The sequence below is a fragment of the Equus asinus genome, chromosome X (genome assembly GCF_041296235.1).
Source record: "Equus asinus isolate D_3611 breed Donkey chromosome X, EquAss-T2T_v2, whole genome shotgun sequence".
NCBI classification, from domain to species: domain Eukaryota; kingdom Metazoa; phylum Chordata; class Mammalia; order Perissodactyla; family Equidae; genus Equus; species Equus asinus.
In genome coordinates, this window is record NC_091820.1 from 12,806,660 (window position 1) to 12,833,972 (window position 27,313).

The window sequence follows — 27,313 nt, forward strand, 5'->3', positions numbered from 1 at the left end:
CGGCCAGTGGTGAGGTGGATGTTGTTTACCTAAGGCATCTCTTGTCTTCAGTGGGGTCAGCCTACCTGTCTGCTGCACTTATGTAAGCAGGAGGTGAAGATAGCAGAATAGGAAGTTGTTTCTCTCAAACTAATCAAGAATTGGCTTTCTTGAAAAAATTTGGGGTCAACTTGATGGAAATAGTATTCGACTTGCCTTGTTTGCATCTTTAATATAGTCTCACCAAAATTTACTGTGAAAACTATATTTGATCACTTTATTTAAAAACTTAAAAAACTTTAGAGACTACATAATGTTATTTGTAGTTCAGAAAGTGGGTTAAGACTGGCTTTCAAGGATATCTCCTGCTGTGGTTGAGATTTAGGACTAAGAATGTGATGTGTTAAAAATCTCATTATGAAATCTGAAATCCCCTTTTATTTTAGCCTTAAATGTTGCCCCTAGGTTTTTTATACTTATTATGCCTAAGATTAACAGTTTGATTTGTATAGGTTTCCCGTATGCTAAGTTAGAATTATCCTGCTTATTAAATCCATTTTCTGCTAACTTGTAAAACTTTAAAATTATAGAAATACAAAAATAAATTTTAATTTCTTACAAATAAGACAAATTTCTTCAAAATCAGCAGCTCCAATTATATATGTAAAAGCAGTGGAGTCTTAAAAAGTCACATACAACATTCCTGTGTGACCAGGCAATTCTACCTCCAGGTACGTACCCAAGAGGATTGAAAACATGTCCACATGAAACCGTGTACACAAGTGTTTGTGGCAGCATTATTTATAATTGCCAAAAAGTCAATAGCACAGTTGTCTGTCAGCTGATGAATGGATAAACAAAATATGGTACATGTGTACAGTGGAGTATTATTCTGCCACAAAAAGGGATGAAGTATTGATAGACCCTACATGGGTAAACCTCGAAAACATTGTGCTAAGTGAGAGAAACTAGACACAAAAGGCCACATATTATATGATTCCATTTTGTGTGAAATGTCCAGAATTGGCAAATCCATGGAGGCCGAAAGGGTAGTTTTTGCCAAGGGTCTGGAGGAGGGAGCAGTGGGGGAATGACTGCTAATGGGTATAGGGTTTCTTTCTGGGGTGATGAAAATGTTCTGAAATTAGACAGTGGTGATGGTTGCATAACTTTGTGAATATACTCAATTGTATACTTTAAAAGGGTGAATTTTATGGTATGTGAATTTTATCTCAAAAAAACCCAGATGGAGTGTGAGTTTAAAAATCTTCATGAAGATTGCAGGTTACATTAACAGTTATTTCTAAATATATTCAATAATCGTGTTTAATTGTCTCTTTTAAAGTTCTTATTGGCTTTGGGCTGAATGAGAGACAGTTTTGTTACTAAAATTTTATGTGGATAGAAAAGTATTCTATTTTATACCAAAGTCATTTTAATATATATTTTTCATGAAATATCTTACATATAAGAGCGAACATTTAAAAAAATAAAAATGGTACCTATCACCCAGCTTAAGAAATAAAACATTATTACTTAGTTTGAAACACCATGTGTACCCTCCTATCTCAGCCACTTGCTTCACCCTCCTAAGTCCTTAAAATACGGTTGTTAAGCTCTTTTCCCCAAGGGAAGAGCTATCTTGACATCCTTTTATTTATACTAAACTTGGTTAACACACAGAATATGCTTACTAAATCATCAGAAGTTATTTAAATTGCTCATAGGAAAAGATATGTGTCACAAGTAATTATGTGCATCTTAGATAGGCAGAGAGTACCAACTGAAATTCCCTTTGAACTTGCTTCTATATTTGTACTTGGTTAGGAGGAAGCTTTTAAAAATATTCTGCCCTTTGTAACTTGCCCTTTGCCTTAACTTGGACATCAATGATTAAGCAAGGGAATTTTTAAGCCTTCCACAAGAGTTTTTCTTACACATAGCTAGCCAGTGTTAGTGGGTGAAGAAATTTGGAGTGGGGGTGGGGAGGGAGAGATGCCTGCTAATCCAGAACTTAGAAATAGCTTTCTTAATTTAGCTGGTAAATCTCTTATTTCTAGTTCTAGGCATAAATTATTTTACTCTGGATGTCAGAACATAGGAAGTATTATGTAGAATTCACAGGTTAGATTTGATCTCATTCTTCTTCGGGGACTTATTTCTTATCTTGTTAATCATCAGGAAAAGAAGTTTTATTATTGATGCAAGCCCTAAATACCCTTTCAACTCCAGAGGAGAAGCTGGCAGCTCTCTGTAAGAAGTATGCTGATCTTGTGAGTATTAAATCAAGGGAGTGAGGTCCATATAAAATATAGCAAAATGTATATGTGCTTGATAAGCTTTTTAAAATATGATTTTGATGTAGCTTTAAATGTAAAATTATATTTTATTCCAAAATTGAAGAGAATATTATTTCTTGGGCTTTTTGTGCTTGTATGCCTTCATTTTATGAGATGATACAGAACATTATAGTGCACAGATACGGCAAAGTTTTTCTAAAACTCTTCTTAGAGTATCTCTGAGTTGGCCTCTTTATTCCTGTGTTGTGCTGCTTCTGATGCCGGTCAGGTGGGGTGTAGTAGTTCCTGGATTTAACTTTTCCCCAGGGGATTCTAGAGCTAAAGGCTCTAACCATTGTGATTGAAATTGTGAGTTAGATGAAATAGTCTACCAAAACAATACTGTGTCTCAGGAAAATACTTATTTAGCATCTACTATGTGCCAGGTTTTCCTTTTTCCATCTTCCAAAGAAATTGACCTCATTTGTTCTAGGCCTATGTTATTTCAAGTAACATTAATTCTTTTTTCAAAATTACAAAAGCAGTCTCAACATGGAAACACTCCCATCCTTTTTAAGTTGAAGAATGGGAAAGTCATGGAACCTTTTGAAGTAAGGGTTGTGGGAAACTTATAGAGTGAGTGCTTCTCATAGAAATGCTGAAATTAATGCCTTTTGTGAAATACTTAAGTGACTTATCATTGACAATTTCTATGCATTTTCATCTGTTGTTAAAGCAGTTATTCCATATCATAAACACTGCTTTTTCTCAATACCAGCTCTAAAAATGAATTCTGTTTCTTTATTTCTCAAATAATTACAATTAATTTCCTTTAGTTTATAAAGGGGTCTGTGCATACCTCCACATAGCTGGCAGGCAGCAGCAGCAGCAGCAGGAAACCCTGTGCCTCAATGCAGATGGCCTAGAACAAATGTACAGATGACAGAAAACACAGTGTGGTCAGATTGCTGGCTTCGGGAAAGGAACGCTTCCATTGGCTGTGGAAGACAGTTTCTATTGGTTCCATCCCCACGAGGAGAATCATGTGAGAAGTGGTGGAGAAAGAAGATAAGAACAAAAAAGGGAAAAAGAAAAAAATGGAGAAGAGAGTAAAAGACAGAAAAAAGGCAGTGTAGAGGGTTAGCCACATGATCCAGTGTGTGACAGCAGCAGCCGGCCATGGATGGATTTGGAGAAGAAAGGGCAAATAGTTGCCTGGGGCAGTCCGTCTCAGGCTCTCAGAGATCATTGGGATTTTTGTTAAAAGGCATCTTCTGATTCACTGGGTCCGTGTTGGGGCCCGAGAGCTGCATTTTAAGAAGCTCCCAGGTGATGATGATGATGCTGTCAGTCCTTGGATCACACTTTAAGTAGCAGGGTCTAGGGTGTTTTGTCTGGCTTTTTTTTGTGTGTGTGTGTAAATGGGTATGGTTATTTTTAAGCACCAGTAGTAATCACTACATTCATTTTTAGGGTGTGACACATTGAAGACTTGCCTAGGGAGTAACCTCTCTTTGATTTAGATTTGTGCTGGACATATGAAGGACAAAATGTGTACTGTTTTCAGAAAATGTTCTAAAGCTTTATTTCTTGAAACAACACTCATTTCTTTTAAAAGGTAGGGTATATAGGTTATGTAGCAGTGAGACCATCAAGGGAGTAGCCTCTTCCCGAGGATTATTCAGAAAACTTCCCTTTTGCCATTACTGTCCTCTGCCCTTTTTGTGACAGCATCTTCTGACATCACTGGTGCTTGTGGCACTGACACAGAGAGTCCTGTAGAGCAGGTGGAGTAGTACACCACACTGTAATCAGGACTGTCCATCAGGGAGACCCTGTGGCTGCCACAGTCACCAGATAACATGGGTCCAGGAAATTGTTACATTTCACTTTCTAAGTGTGAACACCATCAGGCCTGTGACATGAGCCTTAAGTACGTTATAGTGCTGTTCTTCCCGCTTCCTTCCCCAGTTTGTGTAGGCTATTACAGCGTAATGATCGATCTTGATATCTGGTTGGGTAGGTGTATTCTCCTTACTGCGTTTTTCCTCAGCAGTATCTTGGCTGTTCTTGGCTCTTTACTCTCTATAAAATTTTAGATTCAACTTATTAGTTGCATGGGAAAAAACACCATTTGGGGATTTTGAAGAGCATTTCATGGAATCTATAGATGCATTTGGGGGAGAATTGCCATCCTCATGAAATTAATGGGACTTAAAAAGTGGATATCCTTATGGAAAAAAATGAAATTAGATCCTTACACACCATACACAATGATCAATTCCTGGTGGATTAAGGAGTTAAATGTCAAAAATTAAGTTTTAAAAATTTAAGCATTATTTAGATTTTTTTAGATATATTAATAGGTGAGTATTTTTCCAAACTTGGGTTAAGGATTTCTTACCTCACAAAAAGCACTATCAGAGAAAAGATTGCAAAAATTGGCTATATAGAGATTAAGACTTTCTGTTCATCGAAGCACTTTAAAAGAAAGTGAGAAGACACGTTACAAACTGGGGAGAACATATTTCCAACAAATATAGCCAACAGAAGATTTACTATCGAGACTATCGAAGGAACACCTACAAGTGAATACAAAAATGACATATAGCCCAGTGGAAAGCTGGGTAAGAGACACATAGGAGCATTTCATAGACGTGGAAAAACAAAGATAAAGAGATATCTTAACATAAAGGTACATAAACATACAGAGAGATTAGTGATCAGGGAAATGCAGATCAGGAAGGACTACAGTGAGATGCTATTTTATGCCCATTGTTGTGGCGTAAATTAAAGGTTCTCGTCATGCTTAGTTTTGGAGAGGATGTGCATCTACATGATCTCTTATAAATTGCTAATGGGAGAATAAATTTGCCAGCCACTCTGGAAAACAGTTTGGCATTGCCATGTGAAATAGAACATTTAGAAATCATTGCCTAGCAACCCCACTTCTAGGTTTGTACCCAAGAGAAATTCTTGCAGGTGTATACCAGGAAACACAGGAGAATGTTCACATCTTTGTGAGTTATAAAACCTGGAAACAACCCAGATGCCCATTGACAAAAGAGTGGATCAGTAAAGTGTGTTGTGTCTTGTATATTTTTTAAAAAGTAGAATATTATACAACCTGTGGGCCAAATCCAGCGAGGCCTGTTTTTGTACTGCTCACAAGCTAAGAATGGTTTTATATTTTTAAAGCGTTGTTTAGAACAAGAAGAAAATGCAACAGACACCGTATGTGGCTGGCAAAGCCCAAAATGTTTACTTTCTGGCCCTTTACAGAAAAAAGTTTGCTGTCCCCTGATCTATAGCTACATGCAAACAATCTAGATGAGTCCTAGCAATATAATCCACAGCTGTACTGTCCAAAAACACTAGCCCTTAGCCACATGTGGCTACTTAAGCTTAAATTAATTTAAAGAAAATAAAAAATTCAGTTCCTTAGTTGCACTAGCCACAATAAAGTCGAAACACCTAAAACCAAAACGATTTCTTTTAGGACCGCACACAGATAACATAAAATAAAGAGAGCAAAGGAGTTGTCAACCCAGGATTCAGGGGTCAACCCAGGATTCAGGGTCGTGGTCCCCTGAGTCGGGAGGGCAGGGTGAGTTCAGCCCTCCGTGGAGTTACAGACTGTGCGCAGAGCTGGCAGCCTCTTTGAACCGTGCTGCAGCCCACAGGCCATAGTAGGATTACTTTACACAAGGATTATACAAAAACCAAATTATGTTTCTGGCCGGAGTTTCTGTCAAAGTGTTTTTCATAGCTGTAAACATATTGCCTCTAAGATGCTTGGCATGTTTTGATAGGCCACAAGGTGTCACTCTTGCTCTTAAAATTGTGACTCAGCATCATTTCCTCCTTCAAGTAAAAGGTCATTAGGGCTGCCATCTTATCTGTTAGTATTGATTTAACCTTGAAATAAACTCATTTACTTCAAAACTAAAATTGGAGTGATTCCCCTCTCACAAGGAATCCTGCGTGCTGTTTGTTAAGTTCTAAATCGGAGGACTGTTTCAATAAAGTAGCCCATGCGTGTTTTTCAGAAAAGTAAAACTTGATGGTGTTGAGTCCTAAAAAGTTTTCTGAGGGCCGGCTCAGTGGCATAGTGGTTAAGTTTGCGTGCTCCGCTTTTGTGGCCCGAGGTTCGCGGGTTCGGATCCCAGGCGCAGACCTAGCACCGCTCATTAAGCCAACACTGTAGCGGTGTCCCATATAAAAATAGAGGAAGATCGGTACAGATGTTAGCTCAGCGACAATCTTCCTCAACCAAAAAGAGGAAGATTGGTAACAGACGATAGCTCAGGGCCAGTCTTCCTCACACACACACACACACGTTTTCCAAAAACATCAGGTTTTTTAAATCAGAAAATTGAGATTAAGACTTTTTTTCGTACCCTAAATTATTTGCTTACTTTCCTGTCACAAGTGGAAAAGAGAAAGTTGGCAGAGTAGCATGGCATGAAATAATTTACCAATTATACTGCAATATTTGGTTTTTAAAATGTGTTCCGCAGCTCTTCCTGTAATCCTTCCTTGTTAATTTTAGCTGGAGGAGAGCAGGAATGTTCAGAAGCAAATGAAGATTCTGCAGAAGAAACAGGCCCAGATCGTGAAGGAGAAAGTTCACTTGCAGAGTGAACACAGCAAGGCTATCTTGGCAAGAAGCAAACTAGAGTCTCTTTGTAGGGAGCTTCAGCGTCACAATAAGACGTTAAAGGTCAGTTGGTTCATTTTCTCTTTTCAGGAGGAACTGACAGCTTATTTTATAATCACTGTGTACCTATTTGCAATAAATCCTTGTCTCTACTTGGAAACAGAGATGCCACCTTGCTTTCTATTTTGCTTGCCTGAGCTGATGCTTCTTAACGTGCCTCACACTTGGTCGTGGGTAATCTAGATGAGGTGGATGTTTAGACCACAGCTCTCCTGCTTGGAGCCGTGCCTTAGGAAACTCAAAGTTGCCAATTTTCTGCTGAGCACTGATGTGGTTAATTACCATGTATGAGAAGCTGACATGAAATAAGAAGTGAGTAGGAACAGACTTGGGGCAGAATGAGTGTGGGAAGGGAAACTGCGCGCTGAGCTCCTCCAGGGTTGTGAGTCGGCCGCATTGTCAGACTGCTGTTGCCCCACCCCAACAACCCGGTTGCTACGTACTTTTAGAATAGCACTTACACCTTGCTGATTATAAAGGAAGAGGGCACAGGTACCCAGAGAGATTAATTGGTACCAACAGAGGAAGAAGGAAAAAGAGGAGAGTCATGGGGCAGGCCTGTCCTCATATACTGTTTCAGTATGATTCCAACTGAGCGGAGTCTCTTGTCAGACTCCCCCACCATAGCAAAGCCCCAAGGCCCTAGAATATAGGAGCACTCCGGAAATGGATCTTCACCTGTTCCAGGAGCCATTAGTTTTTTTCTTTGCTTTTGAACCCTTGGATTTAGATATTAATTAAAGTAGGTGGTATCTTTTCCCCATAGTAAATCACCATTTTAATTGGACTGATGACTATTTAGACATGTAAAGATCTTTTAGCACCTGTATCCTAGCAAGCGTTGGAAGTAAGCTTTTTAAGATAGAGATTCCTTTTGTCCCTTGCCCTCTAGGGAGTAGAAAGTGTGACCCAGAAAGTAAGCTGCAAGAAGGGATCTATCTCTTCAGGCTGATTGAAGATGCTCCCCTGCATAACCAACAAAGAGGGTATTTGGGAACACTGTGTGGAGAGAGCTGGCTGTGTGGAGAAGCTCCTTGCTTAGCTTTCAAGATAGTGAATTTTAAATGGTCACCTAGCACTTATTTTAGAGCAGGGCAGTTTGTATCTCTCCGAGTACTCTTATCTGTTTAGGAAAAGCTGCTTGCTTTTAAATGAGAGCCTTCTGGTCATAGATAAAGGGAAGGAATTATAGTTCAGAAGCAACACTTTGGGGCAGCAATAAATGAACCCATATAGCACCAGCTTCTTTTGTGAGCGTCTTATCTATAGGTCTGTGCCATTAACAGAAATTATTTTGGATGATAAGGAAGAAAATATGCAGCAGGCACGAGAGGAGGAAGAAAGACGTAAAGAAGCAACTGCACACTTCCAAATTACTTTGAATGAAATCCAAGCACAGCTGGAACAACATGACATACACAACGCCAAACTCCGCCAGGAAAACATTGAACTGGGAGAGAAGCTGAAGAAGCTCATTGAACAGTATGCACTGAGGGAGGAGGTAAAGACCTTTTGTTTGTTTAGACAGCTTCTCATTATTAGCACGAACTTTCACCATTCACTACTAAAGTAAAACTATTGTCACAGGATGTTTTAGAACTTTTGTATATGCGCAGTAGAAGTCGGGCATTTATTAGGATAAGCCTCAGCCACCACGTGAGCAGGATTCTTTGGGATCATCACTCAGTGGCCCAGGAGTCAGTGGATTTTGGTATGTGAGGCAATTTCTTGGAGACATGTTAAATACTACTTGTCTTCCATGTGATACTGGAAGATTGTGATTTAGCATACAGATTTTTTTCCTCGTATCTAGGCTAATAATAAATGTTTGGCCCCCAAATACCCCATATTTCAGACATGTATGATAATCTGTACAGTCTCTACTACCATTCCATTACACCTATGTTTCAGATTTTTTTTTTTTTTAAATGGGAGTTTTATACTACTGGGGAGAAAAAGAGAACTTATTTCTAAACCTTCATACATACACCCATTGAAGTAAAAAGTTTGCTGGACGGATCCATGGCTGCTGATCTTGGTTACGGGCCTCCAACTAAGACTTTCACAAGCTAGTCTGGAAGGTCAGAGGGGGCGTCTGGATTAAAAGCAAATAGGTGAGGGGCTGGCCCGGTGATGTAGTGGTTGAGTTCACGCGCTCTGCTTCAGCGGCCCAGGGTTCACAGGTTCGGATCTCAGGCAGGGACCTACACACAGCTCATCAAGCCGTGCCGTGGTGGCATCTCAGGTACAAAATAGAGGAAGATTGGCACGGATGTTAGCTCAGGGACAGTCTTCCCCAAGCAAAAGAAGGAAGATTGGCAACAGATGTTAGGTCAGAGCCAATCTTCCTCACCACCCCCCCCCCCAAAAAAAAACCAAATAGGTGATTGCCTGCTTTCAAAGGTTCCTCACTTTGAGACGTCAGATGGGCAGGATGGAGGCATTGGGGTTTTAAATGTTGCCTCCCCTGCCTTTATGTTAGTAATACATGTGCTTTTATGTGTGTTGTATCCCTTATACAAACAGGTTAAAATAGCTGATTAAAATTACCAGAAAAGATCGGGGTGCCTCTGTTGTTTTTTGTATCCAGTTTGCAAGGCAAACTTTAGATTATATTAATTTAGAGTTTTACATACAGCCCTTCAAAAACTGTTAAGGTTTTTAAAAGATTTTATTTTTATCATTCTCTCTGCCTTTTGCTGTTTTTTTACTTTTTCTTATGGAAAATTACAAACTTAAAAGTGGAGCGAGAATATATCACCTGGCTTCAGCAGATGAAACCACAGTTTCCTGTATTCCCTTCACCTTCTCCTGGGTTATTTTGGAGCAAATTCAAGGTGTCATATTATGCCATTCATAGATATTTGAGAATGTCCCTCAAAAAGATAAGAATTCTTTTTAAAGCATAACCACAATGTCATTTTCACACCTAAAAAATTAACAATAAAATTATTTAGTATTAAATGTGTAGTCGTTGTTCAAATTTTTGTGATTATCTCCCCCCCCTTTTAAGGAAAAAAAAAGCTATTTGAAATCAAGATCTAAATAAAGCCCATCCATTTCATTGGTTGATATGCCTCAAGTCTCTAACATAAAGATTTCATTTTCTCTCTCTCTTTTTTTCTTTCAGTGGGTTATTGAAGAAACTTTTTTTGTCCTAGAGAATAAATTTTCTATTAGATTATAAAGCCCTCAATTTTCTTAAAATTATTCTTTGGATTTTGTTGTTTCTGCCACATCACAGAGGTAGAAAAATTGAAAGTTATATATGTTTAAATCACAGAACTTGTGAGTCTTATTTTGAATATTATCAAATGTTGTTTCTTTGGTCAGGAAGAGTTACTCTTTCTGCATGTGAGAAGGGGTGTTCTTATTACTTTAATGCACGTAAATAACCACTTAACGATTTCATTTGGAGAAAATGACAGTAAGAAATAACTTGTACCAAATGTCTAATGTGTGCCAGGCGCCAGGCACTCACGTATTGTCACCAGTGCATTGGCTTTTCTAACTGCACGGAGGTATGCTTATCCCCCATAGGCAAGGGAACTGAGATTCAGCAGAGGGGGGTTTGCCTGGGGCCACACACTAGTCAGGGTTTGACCCCAGGCCATTTGTACCATCACAGTATGCTGCCTCCAACTGAGAAATTTGGGAAAATTTAATGGGCAGAAAAAGATATCCAGGAATTTTGTGTATGATGTACGGGTTTAACACTTTAATCCCCATATCCATCTTTTTCTGCATACGGTTTGAGCCTCATTTTCATTGTAGGGCAGAAATAGGAAGTATAAGCCGGGCCTGCTGACATGCTCGATGGCTCATCTCTGAAAGGGAGGGGTACAGGGTGGTAGTGAGAGGGCTGCGTTCCCGCAGGGGCATTTGCAAAGTGCTGTAAAGCAAGTGCGGGGACAGAGAGACACAGTGTTAGCAGCTGTGGTGGTATTAGCAGCAAAGGCAGGATAGTAGGGAAGGTCTTGTAACGTGTGTTATGTCCCCTCGTCACCATCCCTCCTTTCATGAAGTGATGGAAGACATCTTACTGTTCCCATAGCACATCGATAAAGTGTTCAAACATAAGGAACTGCAGCAGCAGCTTGTGGACGCCAAACTGCAGCAGACGACACAGCTCATCAAAGAAGCTGACGAGAAGCACCAACGAGAGAGAGAATTTGTAAGTTCCAGTTGTTAAACAGAGAAAGTAGTGCCAAAATTGGCACCAAAGCCATTTAAAACATTCAAACTTATTCTACACTGAATGAAGCACCTGGGTCATGCTAACTACTTTTTTGCTATAGACTGAGAAGGGCATTTGTGTGTGTTAGGAAGCATTCGGCTTTTTATTTCTATTTAACTTTTTATGCAGAAGATACACTGGAGAGATGAGACCAAGTTAGTGGAAAGACCTGCACTCATTTGACTTTTCTGTGCTTAGAATATTTATTTCACTTCTTAGGTAATGGCCACCAAGTTCAAGAATTATGCCAGTATATAGCACATTAAATTCAGTGGTTCCGCTTAATACCGGGCATATGGAACGTGCACCTCCTAATATATTGTTACATTTGTTTTAAAACAAGTAACTTGAAGCTAGGGAAACTTTGTTTATTTACTCTGGTATAATTTTCTGGTAAAATTTTAACAGAATTCTCTATCCCCTAATCACTCAGCGTTGTTCCTAGAGTGTATGCTCAGATTATATTGCCTGTCAGTAATTGCGAATACAGTGGAATCTCATTGGGTATGTATATTTAACACATGCAAATTCAACTATACGTGCTTAACCAAAAACATAATAAAAGTGAAAAGTGATTATCATAATGAAGACTGTTCATCCAGCCTTCACTCAAGTAGCCTAGGCCCCAGGGCGAGCTGGTTATGAAGACTTGGTTCCCGGGTGGCCCTCAAGATGTGAACAGTCATGCTGAGTGTAAGTCTGGGATTAAGAGAGATGCCTTTTTCACACAGTATGGTCCTTCCACGTGAACCAGCAGTACTGTCCTGTGCATAACTGAAAAGACACTTGTCATTTCCAAAGCTGGAGTATAAATTTCATATATACACATGGACGTGTGTATATTACACATGTATGCTTTCTGGTTGGTTTAAGGACTTTTCAAGGCTTATTTGGACTGTGTGTGCCATTTTACTTCAGGGACTGAATTTCACAGCTGCCTACTATGCACCTTCACTATATAATTTTCTTGAAAACCCAAGTATTTAAATTAAAACTCCCATCCACCTCTCCCCGGCTTTTTAAAAAGTGATCAGAAACCAGACCTCAATTCCTGGCTTTGCTCCATACCCTTCACCCTGCGTCATCTGGCCCCTTGTGGAATAGAGGGGCTTTCTAAATCACCCAGATAATGTCAAGATTCCTAGCCATGTTTTCTGCTAATATTAGACTTCTAATTATTTTCATCTAAAACACAGCAATTTACCCTGACTTTTGTAAACCTATTTTTAGCCCTTCGGGGTATTTTTCTTAAGCAATAAAAGATTATTTCTACATTCTTAAGTGTTAACAAGTGAAACAGATAGAAGATATAGGTAATTGGTAATTGATGTAACATTGTTTCATCTATAGACATGTGGTTCTTGCTAAAAGAATAAGTGGAAGGATTAAGCCTATCTGGTCATTTGACATTGGAGTCATACTTGTAATTACTATTAGTATTTTGCCAGACTGTTTCTGTTTTCTAGTTATTAAAAGAAGCAACAGAATCGAGGCACAAATACGAACAAATGAAACAGCAAGAAGTACAGCTAAAACAGCAGGTAACTGGACAGCAGGGAATGGCAGGGTTTGTAAGAAACGTCTGTGCTTCATTTGCCGTCTCCCTTTAAGATGCTTTTGCGTGTCTGCAGCCGGAGCCAGACTGAGAGTAGATCACGCGTCCCTGCTGGAGTCTTTCTCTCTGTTTAGGGTGACCGACCCATCCTGATTTGCCTAGGACTTTCCTGGTTTTCACAAAGTCCCGTGTTCCAGGAAACACTTAGGTCTCAGGCAGACTGGGACGGTTGGTCACTCTGTCTGCCGTGTCCCCTTTCCAATAGTCTAGGTATTTCCCCCGTCTCAGTTTGTTCCCATGTTTGTCAGCTAATTTTCAACTAAAGAAAAATTGGTAAATCTTCAGATTTTAGTTCTTTTGTATTGTCGAGCCACATGAAATTGCTGATACTTGACTTCTTTGACCTACAAAATGGCAATTTCATATAGTTTAACCTAAAATCTTTAGAATTTTGTGTTATGAGCATATAACCTATTTTAAAAACTGCCTATTGACCATACAGTTCCACTCCCAGCTAGAGCTGTGGAGGGGAGTGTTTATTGGGGGCTTTCCCTACTTTTCTTCTTTTCAAGTATCCAATACAGTATTATTAACTACAGTCACCATACTGTACGTCAGATCCCTGGAACTTTTTCATATTATACCTGAAAGTTTGTGCCATTTGACCAACATCTCCCCATTTTCCCTAACCCCTAGCCCTTGGCAACCACCATTTTACTCTGTTTCTATGAGTTCCACATGTAAGTGAGATCATATGGTATTTGTTTTTCTCTGACTTATTTCACTTAGTGTAATGCCCTAAAGGTCCATCCATGTTGTCACAAGTGGGAAGATTTTCTTCTTCTTCTTTTTTTTTTTGTTGAGGAAGATTGTCCCTGAGCTAACATCTGTGTCAGTCTTCCTCTATTCTGCATGTGGGATGCCACCACAGCATGACTGATGAGTGGTGTGTAGGTCTGCGCCTGAGATCCGAATTCACAAACCCCAGGCCACTGAAGCGGAGGGCGCAAATTAAGCACTACACTACTGGGTCGGCCCCAAGATTTGCTTCTTTTTTGTGGCTGATAATAGTCCACATGATAATAGTCCATGTATATGATAATATACATACACCATATTTTCTTTATCCATTCATCCATCAATAAACACTTAGGTTGTTTCCATGTTTGGCTTTTGTGAATAATGCTGCAATGAACACAGGGGTGCAGATATCTCTTTGAGATAGTGATTTCCTTTCCTTTGGATATATTCCCAGAAATGGAATTGCTGGATCATATGATAGTTCTATTTTTAATTTTTTGAGAACCCTCCATACTGTTTTCCACAGTGGCTGCACCAATTTCCATTCCCACCAACAGTGCACGAGAGTTCCCTTTTCTCCACATCCTCATCAACACTTGTTATCTCTTGTCTTTTTGATAATAATCATCCTAACAAGTGTGAGGTTACTTCTCTTTGTGGTTTTGATTTGCATTTCCCTGGTGATAAGTGATGTTGAGCGTCTTTTCATGTACCTGTTGGCCATTTGTATGTCAACTTGGGAAAAATGTCTGTTCAGGTCCTTTGCCCATTTTTTAATTGGATTGTTTGGTTTTTTGCTGTTGAGTTGTATGAGTTCCTTATATATTTTGGATATTAGCTCCTTTTCAGATGTGTGGTTTGCAGATATTTTCTCCCATTCCGTAGGTTGCTTTTTCATTTTGTTGATTGTATCTTTTGCTGTGCAGAAGCTTTTTAGTTTGATGTACTCCCACTTCTTGATTTTTGCTTTTGTTGCTGGTGCTTTTGGTGTCATATCCAAAAAATCATTGCTGAGACCACAGTCAAGGAGTTTTTTACCTATCTTTTCTTCTAAGAGTTTTACAGTTTTAGGTCTTGAATTTAAATCCATAATACATTTCAGGTTAATTTTTGTGAGTGCTGTAAGATAGGGGTCCAATTTTCATTCTTCAGCATGTAGTTATCCAGTTTTCCCAGCATCATTTATTGAAGTGATTGTCCTTTTCCCATTGAATATTCTTGGTTCCCTTGTCAAATATTATTTAACCATATTTGTGTGGATTTATTTTTGGGCTCTCAATTCTATTCCATTGATCTATGTCTCTTTTTATGCCAGCAGCATACTGTTTTGATTACTTTAACTTTGTAGTATGGTTTGAAATCAGGGAGCATAGCACCTCCAGCTTTGTTCTTTCTCAAGATTGCTTTGACTATTCAGGCTCTTTTGTGGTTCTATATAAATTTTAAGATTTTTTTTTCTAGTTCTGTGAAAAATGCCATTGGGATTTGATAGAGATTGCATTGAATATATAGATGGACATTTTAACAATATTAACTCTTCTGATCCGTGAACATGGGATATCTTTCCACTCATTTTTTTTGTCTTCAATTTCTTTCATCAGTTCTTATAGTTTCCAGGGTAGAGATCATTCATTTCCTTGGTTAAATTTATTCCTAAGTTCTTTATTGCTTTTGATGCTATTGTAAATAGGATTGTTTTATTTATTTCTTTTTCAGATATTTTGTTGTTAGTGTATAGAAACGCAACTGATTTCTGTATGTTGATTTTGTGTCCTGAAACTTTACTGAATTTGTTCCAACAGTTTTTTGGTGAAGTCTTCAGGATTTCCTATATATAAGAGCATGTCATCAGCAAATAGAGGCAGTTTTACTTCTTCCTTTCTGATTTAGATGGCTTTTATTTCTTTTTCTTGCTTAATTGCTCTGGCTAGGAATTCCAGTACTGTGCTGAAGAGAAGTGGTTAGAGTGGCCACCCTTGTTTTGTTCCTGATCTTAGAGGGACCTTTCACTGTTGAGTATGATGTTAGCTGTGGGTCTGTTGTATATGGCCTTTATTATATTAAAGTATGTTCCTTCTATAACTAAGTTGCTAAGCATTTTTGAACAATTGTTGGATTTTGTTAAATGCCTTGTCTGCATCTGTTGAGATGATCATATGATTCTTGTCATCTATTCTATTAATGTGGTGTATTACACTTACTGATTTGCATATGTTGAACCATCTTTGCATTCCAGGGATGGATCCCATTTGATCATGGCGTGTGATCCTTTTAAAGTGCTATTGAATTCAGTTTGCTAGTATTTTGTTGAGAATTTTTATGTCTGTATTCATCAGGGATGTTGCCCTGTAGTTTTCTTATAGTATCTTTATCTGGCTTTGGTATCAGGGTAATGCTGGCCTTGTAGAATGAGTTTGGGAGTGTTCCCTCCTCTTCAGTTTTTTGGAAGAGTTTGAGAAGAATTGGCATTAATTCTTCTTTGACTATTGGTAGAATCCACCCCATGAAGCCATCTGGGTCTGGCTTCTCTTTGTTGCCTTCCTACTTTTCAATTCAGCCCTCTTAAGTTTGTCCTAATGCAGTCTTTCTCTGTGGTTGCCTTTTGTGGAGTAAAGGTGGCAGATGCTGCCTCCCCACTCAAAGAAAAAGTAAAGAAAGGACTTCCCATGTTTTCATGTATAGATGAAGTTAGGCATTTGTACCTATAATCCACCCTTTTTGAGTTTATTAGATTACTTTCTTTTGAAAAATATTATTCATTTTCAAAGTTTATTATATGATAAGTTTCTTTAATATAAGGATTCTAAATTAGTTCTAAAATGCACTGATATTTGGAGGCTGGCCTAATTTTTTTTTTTTTTCTTTTTTAGAGATTTTATTATTTCCTTTTTCTCCCCAAAGCCCCCCGGTACGTAGTTGTATATTCTTCGTTGTGGGTTCTTCTAGTTGTGGCATGTGGGACACTGCCCCAGCGTGGTATGATGAGCAGTGCCATGTCCGTGCCCAGGATTCGAACCAACGAAACACTGGGCTGCCTGCAGCAGAGCGCGCGAACTTAACCACTCGGCCACGGGGCCAGCCCCTAATTTTTTTTTTTAATAATATTTTTTTTTTCTTTTTTCTTTTTTTTTTTTATTGAGTTAATGATAGGTTACAATCTTGTGAAATTTCAGTTGTACATTAATGTTTGTCATTCGTGTTGTAGGTGCACCACTTCACCCTTTGTGCCCACCCCCACCCCACCTTTCCCCTGGTATCCACTAAACTGTTCTTAGTCCATAATTTTAAATTCCTCATATGAGTGGAGTCATACACAGATTATCCTTCTCTCGCTGGCTTATTTCACTTAACATAATTCCCTCAAGGTCCATCCATGTTATTGCAAATGGAATGATTTTGTTCTGTTTTACAGCTGAGTAGTATTCCATTGTATATATGTACCACATCTTCTTTATCCATTCGTCTGTTGGTGGGCACTTAGGTTGCTTCCATGTCTTGGCTATTGTAAATAATGCTGCAATGAACATTGGGGTGCATAGGACTTTTGGGATTGCTGACTTCAAGCTCTTTGGATAAATACCCAGTAGTGGGATGGCTGGATCGTATGGTAGTTCTATTTTTAATTTTTTGAGGAATCTCCATACTGTTTTCCATAGTGGCTGCACCAGTTTGCATTCCCACCAGCAGTGTATGAGGGTTCCTTTTTCTCCACAACCTCTCCGACATTTGTTACTATTAGTTTTAGATATTTTTGTCATTCTAATGGGTGTAAGGTGATATCTTAGTGTAGTTTTGATTTGCATTTCCCTGATGATCAGCAATGATGAGCATCTTTTCATGTGCCTATTGGAGGCTGGTCTAATTCTTTATGAGCACTTCTTTTAAGTGCTATTTGTCTTTGGGCACATTTTTACAATGTGGTGGTACTCATTTCCTATAAAGCTAGCCTAACTTAGAATGAAAATTCAAGAAGTCTTTTGAACTTTCAACCATAAGTTATTCTTGTGCTAGAATGCTTTTAGGAAATTTGAGCCCCTTATTAGCCCTATAAATTCAGTTGTCCATATAAATGGAGAAGAGTATCCATGTGGAAAAGGTATAAAAAGTCTATACAGTTGTCCCTCGGTATCCAATGGGGATTTGTTCCAGGAACCCTCTGGATTCCAAAATCTGTGGATGCTCAAATCCCTTATATAAGATGGCATAGTGCAGTGAATACAATTGGCCCTGCATATCCGCGGGTTTCACATCCGCCAATACGGAGGGCCAACAGTATATGGCTTTGGAAGATGGACTTTTTAATGTGGGAGTCATGGCTTACTCTTCAGTGTGAGCCACCAGAGGGCCCTTCTACCAACCTCACAGGCAGCTCCGATTCATTGTCATTATCAGTGCAACTTCGGTTTGTCTGTCATCTCTGTCACCCTGGGTCATGTCATCTGATCATCAGTTTATTTCCTTTGCTGTCACTTCTTCCTTTTCCTGCCCCCTAAATATGGATGTCTTTCCCAAGAGTTGGTCTCATTCTGTTCTCTTACCATGTCAGTTTCCAGGATTTGTTGATGATCTCATGGTCTTACTGGTGTGTCTTGACCCATGTTTTGTAATCCAGCCACATCAGTCCAGGTGTGAGGGTAGTTGCTGCTTATGAACTGCCCAGTGTGGGCCAGCATGAACTCTCAGGTGGGACAGTCTACCTGGATGTTCCATCTTCAGTAAAGATGGACCATGCTAAAACTGCCCCAGCTTCTAATCACTCTCAAGTGCCACAGCTGCTCCTTGATTCTGCCTGAGCACCATCATTGTTTCCGACTCCAGGCCAGCAGCCTCAGGCGCCGTCAGGGTGTGCCCCTCTGCAGGCAGCTCCTAAGTCCTCTGCGTTCTTCTCTCGTTTGCCCCTGGGTTTCTGCTCCTCCTCGCCCTTGCCCTCACCTTTCTGCAGGCGTGCTTTGGCTCTCTTACAGTCGGCTCTTCTAGCCTGTTGTCACTGGTAACACTGCTCTCAGCCTCCTTCTCCCTCCCACGTGCTGCAGCAGAGCTTGCTTCCAATAGAAGTGCTTCCCACGTGGCCCATCCCACCCGAGGACTGTGGATGGGCTGGTTCCATCATGTCTTGTCCGACCCCCTCCCCATGTGGGTCTGTTGAGTATTCCTCATACAACACTAGTGGAAGTGGAAAGGCATCACTTATGCTATTTCTTGGCCTCTGGTGATCTTTTGTTCTTCTCTTCTTTCCTTATGTGTATTGTGTGATCTTGAGCAAAATGCTTTATTCCTCTGGGCCTGTTTCCTCATCCTGAAAATAATGTAATTACGTTAGATGGGCTCTAAAGGGTCCCCTCCTGGTCTAAAAATGAAATAATTCAGCCTACCCTTGAGCCCAGCTCAGGCCCCGCCCACATAAACTTTTCCCTAACTGTTCTATTCTGACCCCTGGTGTGTCTCCCCCTGACATCTCTGAACCATTCTAGCGGGGGAAAACAAGGTGACTCCATGTTCTGTATTTTGCCTGGCTTGTCGGTTAGCATTCTTTTCTCAGCTAGAATCGAAATTTCTTTAGGGAAGGAGTTAAAAGAAAAATCAGTTTCTACCTCTTTTAGCTTTTCTTTTTTTCTTAACCTTACTCCCACTGAATTCTTTCTCCTCCAACAAAACCGATTCTTTGGCTTCTGTTTCATTTTCCTGCCTATGTTAAGGAAAGAGATAGCAAGCTAAGAACTATGCAGATAGTATTCTAAAAGAATGGTCTTCTTCCAAGGACAATTTTTCAAATAAAGGAGAGGGTGTAGTTCATAAAGGATTAATGGTATGAAATTTACAGCTCTATCCTGCCTTTCAGTTTTTATACAGTTGGTGGAATGGAGCTGGGAAATATTTGTACATTTTAAATACATCTAAAGATGGGTAAGTCAGCAAAATGTCCTTGGTTTCCTTGCCTTTCAGTGGGTTATTAGAACTTCAGCCATCTGTGCGTGCTTGCCAAAGGTCGGGTGTGCATTTGTTGTTTCTGTTGCTTATAACAACCAACTAATGTTTAACTATATTATGTTCTTATTGAAAGTCTTGGGATTTTAAATTGTTTGCCTGGAGCTCAGAATATTTCATACTTTTTCTCTGTAGCTTTCTCTTTATATGGATAAGTTTGAAGAATTCCAGACTACCATGGCAAAAAGCAATGAACTGTTTACAACCTTCCGGCAGGAAATGGAAAAGGTATTTGCATATTTTTAGTAGAGTGTTACCTAAAAGGGAATTTATGTAAGAAGCTATTGAAGCATGCTCACTCCTTGGGTGAGTTCGTGTTGGTATGGTACTGTCTGCATGTCATCTTTTCTGGTCTTCCAGTGGCATCATATTTGGTCATTTTGCCCTCAGTGTATCTCACATAGCTGGTGACCTAATGCTCTTAAAATTCCATCCTTAGTAAAGTGAATTCTTCTATTAAATACAATTTGTTGTTAGAAATAAAGTGGTTTCTGTTTTGCTTGTTGTGTCTTTTGTTTTATTCATTTCAGGTGGTTCCCTCCCCCCCTTTCATGAAGCTCTGTGTCCTTGAAGATTAAATTATTTAAAGACACCCAAGCCTGGGACAGTAATTACATATTTTAGTTGGTTTATATATATATAGATAGATAGATAGATAGGTGTTTGTCTTTTTTAGCTTTTCTTTTTCTCTTAACTGTACTCCCACTGAATTCTTTCTCCCTCAACCAAACCACTTCTTTGGCTTGTGTTTCATTTTTCTGTTTACGTTAAGGAAAAAGATATCCTTGATGACAAGCCAAGAATCAAAGTACATACATCTGCATGCATCTATCCATCCATTCATCCTCATTTTACTTGGCATAGCCCATTAAAATGGGGGCTTGTTAAACATGCTGGTGGGCTGGGGAGAAGTACAGCAGTGTCTGGCCCTTGGTAAGTATTCACTAGATGGTAGTCATGACTGACTAGATCTTACGTAGTGGCCGGGAGTGTGTGCTCTGGGGTAATATCCCAGTTGCATCATATAACGTGTGACCATGGACAAACTGTTTAACCTTTCTGTGTCTTTCTGTTCCTTCCTCGTGAAAAATAACAAAATAGAGTATTTCAGACAGCTCTTGGCCATGTTAAGTGCTCAAATTACCACCTTCAGGTATTTTTAGACCCAGTAATCTGGAGAATTCAGTGAGCAGCAGATTGGTTCTGCCTGCCGGTCCTCTCAGCTGAGGCTCCAGTCGGGGAACCCTCGTGCACAGTAAACACCTTCGCTGGGCTCCAGCACACGTGCGCTGTTGAGGCTGAACAGAGTTGGAGACAGGGACTCCCCAGTTCACCATCCTGGAGACTCCTCTGGACTAGAACACGTTCCTCTCTGCTAGTGGCTACAGAGATCACTTCGGTCAGCACTCAACCCAGATCCTTCCATGAACTCTTCCCACGGCCTTTGTCCCACTCTGTCTTGTGGTGTGGTTTGTGGGTGATTACCCATAGCACAGCGCACTGGCTCTGTCTTACCCTTGTTTCCCTTTACAGCGCCTGGCTAAGTGCCCCAGCTGGGCTCAGAGCTGGGGCACAGTCGACAGTGCATAAAGGAATCTTGAAAACGGGGCTCACTGACAAGCAGAGATAAATTTCCTTCTGAATTTCTGAAAACTGGATTCTTATAGCATAGAGCATTCCCCTTATTTTTGGACCCATTTTATCTTCAGCAAAATCTGAAGTCTTATGAGTTGTGAGGATGACCAAAGCTAAGGACTTAGTACTATTCCCTTTTCTTGGTCGCGGGAGTCTCACCTAAATTACACTGCCTCTACTTCTGAGACTGATGTGGTCTCGGAGGTTGTGGTAGAGTACCAGTTCTTAATCGCTGGCGGGGCTGAAAACCTCCATCTTCCCAGCAATCACATGAATTCGTTTAATGGGCAGAAGAGTCAAGAACATGGGCATTTTTCCCTGCAACTTGGGCAGAAGGAGGGCTTGTCTCTTGCTCCCCTCGGCTGGAATGGAAGATGCACTCCAGCCTTACCTGAGAGTTCAGGGTGTGCTGTCTGACAGTTTCCTCCATGTGCTGCCGCTTCTGAAATCCATGAGATGGCATCTGTTTTTCTCATAATAGGAAGCCCCAACTTCGGTCCCTGCTGCTGCCGCCCAGGAGCTTTGGGATAAGCTCTGCTCCTCACAGGCACAGCTGTCTGCTGAGCGAGGCATGGGCAGGGCAGGGGGCAGGAGGAACATTCAGACTGCTTTGTGGTGGGCCAGGGCGTAGAGATAACAAGTGGAACTTATAATTTAAACTTGTAATTGTGTTGATTCACAGATGACAAAGAAAATTAAGAAACTGGAAAAAGAAACAATAATATGGCGGACCAAATGGGAAAACAATAACAAGGCACTTCTGCAGATGGCTGAGGAGGTGAGGGGGTTCCCTTGGTTGCCGTGTGTCATGGGGACTCCTGAAGTTCAGGCACTGAACAGGGCAGGGGACGGGAGTTGTGACACTACCGCAATCGCTGAGGACTCCGGCCAGAGCTGGGGGCGGGGGATTGCTAAGGAGACTCTGGCTTTCCTGGCAGTAAGTTGCATTGATGGTGCGGGGTCCCTGCTGAGGTGTCCAGGTTCCTGCTACCCAGGCATGTGTTGGAGATGGCTGTAAAGCATCTGGATTTTGCATCCTTCTCCAGCAGCGGTTTCTCAAGCTTGAGCTTGCATCAAACTCCAGCTCCATAAGACCAGGATTGCTAAGCACCCCCGCCCCGAGTTTGATGCACTAGGTCTGGCGTGGGGTTGGAGACTGCCTTTCTAACAAGCATGCAGGTGGCGCTGCCACCTCTGGTGCAGCGCCCCGCCTCACCGATCGACTGCCCAGTGAGGGCGCACAGGCGAGCCACTCAGGTGCCTGCCTTTTTGCCTCAAGTCTCTTCACAACGGCAGCAGAGTACTTTTTGCTAGTCTTAGAAAGCTGAAATGTATTGTTTGCAAACTCAAGTTTCACACCTTGAATATTGTTCTTATCTAAAATTTGGTAAAACAGAATTTCTGTAGAAATGAGTCCTTTTCCATTTTTTATCAGGCCCTTAATTTTCTATCTGCTAGTCTTTGTGATGAGTATCTTGAATTTCCTTAGTATTTCATCAGTACAAAATGTTTTACAAAGTGGTTATGGTTTTTAAGAAAAACAACAAGGAGGGAATTTGATCCTGTCACTGTGGGGACAGTGTTCGTTGCGTTGGAAATTACGTGGTGTCCATAGACGTGTGCACAACTGCAGCTAGCTAGAACCTTAGGAGGTGTTGGAAGAAATGGAACATGTTCGACAGGCGATTAAACAAGTAGTTTCCAGTATGGCTCAGGATAAGTTTTTTGTATCCAGGAACCTGATTCGTATTCAGCAAGGTCACATAATTTTTTCTTTTTAATCTTGCAGAAAACTGTCCGAGATAAAGAATACAAGGCCTTTCAAATAAAACTGGAACGGTTAGAGAAGCTGTGCAGGGCTCTTCAGACGGAAAGGAATGAGCTCAACGAGAAGGTGGAGGTCCTGAAGGAGCAGGCCTCGGGGAGGGTGGCGGGGGCGGACCTAGCCCCGCCCGGGATCCAGCCGTGCGCCGCCCTGGCCTCTCCCGGGGAGCTGAACACTGCCTCCGCCAGGGCGCTCCGAGCCCCGCTGGAGGCTGTGCTCCAGGCCGCGTCCCTGGGCACTGGGCCAGGCATCGAGTCAGTTGACTGAGATGAAGCGTGAGCACTGTACTGAGAGCTATATTTTGTGTATAACTTTCTCTGTTAGTAGTAACTATTGGTTTTGTGGTGAAAATTTTCTTACTTTTTCTACCATATCTGTATTTTCTTAGAACTACTGGACTTATGTGGTACAGGAGGCTGCTTAGCAGTTCTGAATAGTTTTACTCGATACAAATTCCTCAGCTGTGTTGCACATCTGCCTCGTCCCCCTTCATTGGAATGCATGTGGTCACTGCCTTGTCCTTGCTTCCCTACTCCTTGCACAGAATTAGCCTAATGAAAATTTCACTCAAGATAGGGCCGACCATTACAAGGGAGCTTTGTTCTGATAACGGTTCCTTAATGTGAAAATAATACTCATTTAAACGCCCTGGCCCCCCCATTATTCAAACAAAAAAAAATAGCAAGATGATTAGTTTTGTCTAATAGTCCATTTAAATGCAAAGTAAAAGTAAAATTCTAGGGTTGGGTCAGAAACAAGCATAGCATATTTGATTCATATTAGCTTTTTTTTTTTTTTTTAAAGATTTTATTCCCCCCCCCCCCAAAGCCCCCCGGTACATAGTTGTATATTCTTCGTTGTGGGTCCTTCTACTTGTGGCATGTGGGACGCCGCCTCAGCGTGGCCTGATGAGCAGTGCCATGTCTGCACCCAGGATTTGAACCAACGAAACACTGGGCTGCCTGCAGCGGAGCGCGCGAACCCAACCACTCGGCCACGGGGCCAGCCCCTCATATTAGCTTTTTGATAATATTTATATCACTTGACAAATTGAGATGGTCACAAGCCTTGAATTCTTCAAAGTTTTGGCAGAATATGTACATAAAGGTGTCACTTGTAAGCAAAGGTAAATCACTGGACAGACAGGCCTAACGTTCATGTGACTACAACCAGTCATGCTGCTGTGGTTTCTGGTTGGGTAGAACCAGTGTGTGACTTTGGACCACCTGGATGCTTACTGGGGAGGCTGGTGGGGTTGGTTTTCAATCCAGGATTTGGGTGCCCATGCCCCACTTTCCACGGGAACCTGTCGCTGCTCGGTTTTGTCAGCATAAGACAATGTGGGTCAGTTCATGTGTGGCTTTCACTAAGCAGAGGTCCCTGCGCTCAGGTCTGGCTTGAAAGTTGGTGTTCACCTCTTCCGAGTCCCACCAACAAAGTTCTCCAGGTTTTTGTTTTTTTTTTAAAGATTTTATTTTTTTCCTCTTTCTCCCCAAAGCCCCCCAGTACATAGTTGTATATTCTTCGTTGTGGGTCCTTCTAGTTGTGGCATGTGGGACGCTGCCTCAGCGTGGTCTGACGAGCAGTGCCGTGTCCGCGCCCAGGATTCGAACTAACGAAACACTGGGCCGCCTGCAGCGGAGCGCACGAACTTAACCACTCGGCCACGGGGCCAGCCCCAGTTCTCCAGGTTTTTTAAAAGGGCATTTTAATTATGGATCATGCTAACGGAAACGGATTTCATTTCCAAAACGGGAAGAGTGGAACCAAGATTTTTAATTTGAGGGCAACTTGGCAGAGTTAAGTAGTACCTCTTCCTGATGCTTTCAGTCTCTTTCTTAGCTACTTTTTTTAAAGAAAAAAATCAGTATTATCAAAGTCTCTACACTCGGAATGGGGCAACTTTGGCAATTAAGCACATCACTTCTGGATTCGTACTTTCATTTGTTCATCATGTTGAATGTGGCTAAGTTATGCAAATGGTTAATCAGGCTGCACTGATGAGTTTTGACTTTCTCCATGGTACAATTTGCATTGAAATACTTTATGAAATAAAATGGCTCTACTAGAACTGATGCTAGCACATTCCACTGAGCAAAACTATCAAACTGACACTTCTTAAATTGCTTACTGGGCTGAATAAACTGTTCTGTCCAGTTAAAAAGGTTTTTTCTCTGTTAAAGTTTTATTTGTAAAGTCCTGTCACATTCATGGTCTAAACTGGGGTGAAAAGAATTGAAAGTTGTCCAATAGATAACAAACAGCACCTGGAGTGGAGGATTATTATATCTAAGCTTCCACCATCAGTCATGTTAATCAAGGGGCCAGACAGTGGAGGAAAGGAAATCCGCAAAGTAGGTTATGTAATTACTGTGTCAAAATGAGTCGGAAGCAAAAACATACTCTCCTCCAACAACCTCTTAGAACTACCCCCTTCCACTACTAAGTGAAATACTGGACTCATTTCCCCGAGAGGAAATGAAGGTATATATCAAAAGTATAATCTATGGTAAAATTAGTCCTAATGATCACATTTCACAAGAACTCTGCTGGACGTACAGCTCGTAACATTTTATTCAGCCGTCTGTGTAGCCCACCACGTTTCTTTGTGGTGCTTGTCCTGCGTGGAAGATTGTAAATCTGGGACATGTTGCATATTTTCAAGGGCTTTATAAAGCAATGTGATTAACAGTACTTGGCCTGCTGCTTTTGGCTTACTGTGTATTTTTAGCTAGATGCTATCATGGTGTTTAAAGGATATAGATTCTGTGTGGGATGCGTTTGGTGTCCTTTCAGAATCTTTCCTCCCATTACCCTGTGAATGAAAACAAACGGGACCCTCTGTGGACACCCTCCTAAAGCAATCACCTCACCAGCCCAGTGTTGTGGCTTTGTAGCGCGCCCTGTATCTACCACATTCTAGAACACTGTAACGCTACTAGGCTGGCCCAGAAAAGGTTTAAATGTCGAATTCACTTCAATTGCATTTGTTGCACCATCATGGAATCTTGATGTGTATTATTTATAGTGGCAGTAGACTCCAGGAGGAGAGAAAACTTGGGTCTTGGATAATGGACCATTTCATCCTCAGACTTGTAGGAGTACGTTTCTCGGTCTTGAGACCAGTATTGTTTAGTTATGTTATGCAACTGCCTTTATTACACCTGGTTATCACAATTCAATTCTCAGGTGTTGCAGAAAAATCTACCTCTTTCAGACTGTAGATGGAAATAACTGTGAAAAAAATGATGCAGATATCTTCTAGTTTGTGCTAAACACACTGCTTTATTTTTACAGCCCACGTCTTTCATGAGGATACGAATTGTTAAGAGGCAGTCTTGTTTTGCTTTTCAAAGACATTTTGTAGAGATTTTTCACTAATGTGAATCTGATTTTATCTACTCGATTCTGTATAGATTAAGTAAATATGTATGATAAATTTAACAGCTTCTGTGTATTCTTTTGTTACCCATGTGACCTTAATTGTATAAATCAAGTCCAAAGATAGTTGTAGATAGTTGGTTTTTTGGGCCTCAGAAGGTTCTTGTATGATTTAAGAAAGAAGGGATGAGTGTGCACTGGCCACCCTCTGCCTGGGTGGCATAAGACTCATTTTACGTAGCCAGACCTCTGCCAGTACCTTTTTTCCTCTTTAAATAGATGACTCTAGAAAAATTCTACAGTGTAGCTGCTGTCAAAGTTTTAAAAAAAACAAGGACTGTGGATTTCTCCAGTCTTGGCTGCTCTTAGCACATTCCAGGGTGCACCTAGTTGAATAGCAGGAAAATAAGTACATATAGGTGTCTGTGTATATACACACAGGAAGGATCTTAGCTGATGATGAGCAGAAAGTACTGAAGCACATATAATCAAATGTAAGGGCTCAGCAAGCTTTTCTCTAAGTCAGGTACGAGTAAGTATTTTAGGCTTAGTGGACCACACAAGGTCTTTGAGGGTTTTTCCCCCCCAAACCTTTTTAAAGCGAATGTGAAAACCATTCCTAGCTGGCAGGCCCTACAAAAGAGGTTGAGGGACTGACCTACAGGCCTGTTTGTCCCCTTTGCTGACCTACCATGTAAGCAAACAAGCTTTCATTCTTTTGGGGAGAAATCTAATGTTTATTTAAAACTGCCCAAGTTAAGGCACAAATAGGATGTGGGTCAAATGACATTAGGTTAAGGTAGTTCTAGATTTACAAATCTCCCAACCACAAAACACAGACATGGAGCTTCTCCCCATCTTTGGATTAGGATACTGTCATGTACCCCGGACAGTTCTCAATGTATGTACATAACAG

General features: G+C 40.7%; 1 protein-coding gene across 1 annotated transcript in view; it reads left to right on the forward strand.

The window, feature by feature from the left end:
* The window catches only part of TXLNG (taxilin gamma), a 52,234-nt gene extending 25,774 nt beyond the window's left edge, over positions 1 to 26,460 (forward strand). Inside the window, exons 3-10 of the mRNA XM_044764327.2 lie at positions 2,161 to 2,252; positions 6,811 to 6,981; positions 8,285 to 8,479; positions 11,033 to 11,152; positions 12,682 to 12,756; positions 19,692 to 19,784; positions 21,874 to 21,969; positions 22,981 to 26,460. Coding sequence (XP_044620262.1) covers positions 2,161 to 2,252; positions 6,811 to 6,981; positions 8,285 to 8,479; positions 11,033 to 11,152; positions 12,682 to 12,756; positions 19,692 to 19,784; positions 21,874 to 21,969; positions 22,981 to 23,283 — 1,145 coding nt within the window. The 3' untranslated portion in view covers positions 23,284 to 26,460. The remainder of the gene's footprint in view (positions 1 to 2,160; positions 2,253 to 6,810; positions 6,982 to 8,284; positions 8,480 to 11,032; positions 11,153 to 12,681; positions 12,757 to 19,691; positions 19,785 to 21,873; positions 21,970 to 22,980) is intronic.
* Positions 26,461 to 27,313: the final 853 nt, after the last annotated feature.